Here is a 2429-nt window from a genome sequence, read left to right on the forward strand (position 1 = left end):
TGATCACAGCACGCCGCCATTCGAGCAGAGCCGATACTGTGAGTTAAAATGTTCCGATTCCCACCCTTCAGTTTGTAATCCCCAGAAACATTTTAAATGTACACTCTGTATCACGAGTATAACGGAGGTAATTCCTCAAAAGAAAATCTTGTTATATTACAACATATGAATATTGTATCAAACTCAGATGATGAGCCAATTGGGTCAGAACATCACATATAAATAAAAATAAATTGTCGACAACCAATTGCGTTTCATTACATTGGCGCCCAACTACAGTGCTCGAAGAAGAAGTTCTACTTCGGACCCCGAGATTAAGAAAGACTACATCGTTTATAAAGCAAAAAGTTACATCATTTAGAATGCCGCCGAAAAAAGAAACAATCAGCAAAGATGAATTCAATGCATTTAAAAATGAAGTGGAAAGAAACAGCAGATATTTGGTTGACCAGTTACTGCAAAAAATTAATCAGCTTGAGGAAAAATGCAGCAATATGGAAGATGAAAGTTCCAGGAAAATCGAAAAAATCATGGAAGACCACTGCAGAGATATGCAAAATTTGGAGCAACAAAATAAAACCGACTTAGAAAACTTGAGGAAAATATTTGTTGAACAAAAACGGGATGTATCAACCATTTATGAAGACCGAAAAAATTCTAACATAGAGATATCCAAACCGACATTTTTTGGCAATAACAAAGATCAACACCCAATAGATTTTTTACAAAACCTCGAGGAATACTTTAAAGTAAAACAAATAAATAACGAAGAAAAATTACTGGTTATACGAGATTGTCTTAGAAACACCGCAGGAAATTGGTATGCCACCATACGATTTCAAATCAGAGAATATCCACAATTCCGGGATGCTTTCATAGACGAATTTTGGTCCCGAGAAATACAGATTAAAACCTGGAGCAGCTGTTTGAACATCTCCCAGGTACCGAATAATATAACATACCGAGAACACTTCGCACAATGGTCGACGAAACTACGTCATTTGCAAGTACCACAAATATCCGAGGAAGAAATAGTAACAAATATTGCCAGTCACTATCCAGGATACCTCCGAGCAATCTTAATATCACTACCAGAAAAATCAATAATTTCGGCGATGAAAATACTCAGCGCAGAGGAACATTGCAGAGAAAAGGCTGAACCACCAGTCGCAGAAAATAGCAACAACAACCAACAGAAAAGTAACAATTGGAACAACCAACGGAACAACGGATGGAATAGCATGCCATCGCGACACAACCGTTGGAATAATCAACCATATCGCAATAATGACAAACGCGGTGAGACCCAACAAAGCAACCCGCAGCAGACGGAAAAGATCCATCAAGTGTCAACAAGCAATGAAGAACAAGCAGGACATATTGATAAAGAACAACATGTTATAAATTCATTAAAAACAACCAATCAATCCATAAGCCCATACATCCGATGCACCATCGAAGGAGAGGAGGTAACGTTGCTGGTGGATACGGGAGCCACGATCAGTGTACTCACTAAAGAAGTAGTGGATATAATAACACAGAAAAATCCAAAAATACCACAGCTTCCGGTAACAGGGATACAAATCAGCAACGCAGTAGGAAAAAAGATCTGTAAAGTATCAAAACAAATCTTCTGCGAGTGTAAGATTGGTAACATATACATGCAAACTGATTTTATTCAAGTTGAAAATCTGAATGAGAAAGGAATAATTGGAGCCGACATTTTGAGGAAATATTCAGCACAAATCAAATTCAGCGAACAAACGGTTCAGTTCAAGATTGACAAAATAACACATACCATACCATTTGCCAGCCAGAAACCACGACTAATCGACTCAAAAGAACATATACTCAACGTTGAGATCCATGAAAATCCTGAAGACAATCAGATAACACTCACCAACGATGAAAAACAAATGTTTGTATCTTTACTGAATAAATATGAAGGAATATTTTCCAATCAACCAGGAAAAATACAGGAGTTTCAATGTCAGATACGAGTCAAGCCAGGGGACCCAATTCACCAACGTCAGTACCCTATACCAATATCCCGGATTCCGAGGGTAGATGCAGAGATACAGCGCATGTTGACATTGGGAATCATCGAAAAATCTACATCACCGTGGTCTTCACCTATAGTATGTATTGAAAAGAAAAATGGCGAACTTAGACTATGTTTGGACGCTCGCAAAATTAATACGGTCATAATCCCTGACCGCGAATGCCCAACGAACCTGGAAGAAACATTGATGAAGTTCCAAGGGATGAAATATCTCAGTTCCATTGATTTAACCGCAGGATACTGGCAATGTCCACTCAGAAAAGATTGTCGTGAGATTACTGCTTTTCTACACCGAGGAAGAAACTACCAATTCAGAGTACTACCATTTGGCCTAATCAATTCCGTGGCTGAGTTTCAGAAAATATTG

General features: G+C 38.3%; 1 protein-coding gene across 1 annotated transcript; it reads left to right on the plus strand.

Annotated features, from left to right (window-relative positions):
- Window positions 1-362: 362 nt before the first annotated feature.
- LOC111040601 lies at window positions 363-2378 on the plus strand (the record flags this gene model as incomplete). The annotated part of the gene is made up of 1 exon (XM_022324543.1): window positions 363-2378. A coding segment is annotated over exon 1 (2016 nt), but the record flags the coding sequence as incomplete, so codon positions are not given.
- Between the last annotated feature and the right edge of the window lie 51 nt (window positions 2379-2429).

This window comes from Myzus persicae, unplaced genomic scaffold (genome assembly GCF_001856785.1).
Source record: "Myzus persicae strain clone G006 unplaced genomic scaffold, MPER_G0061.0, whole genome shotgun sequence".
Classification (NCBI taxonomy): domain Eukaryota; kingdom Metazoa; phylum Arthropoda; class Insecta; order Hemiptera; family Aphididae; genus Myzus; species Myzus persicae.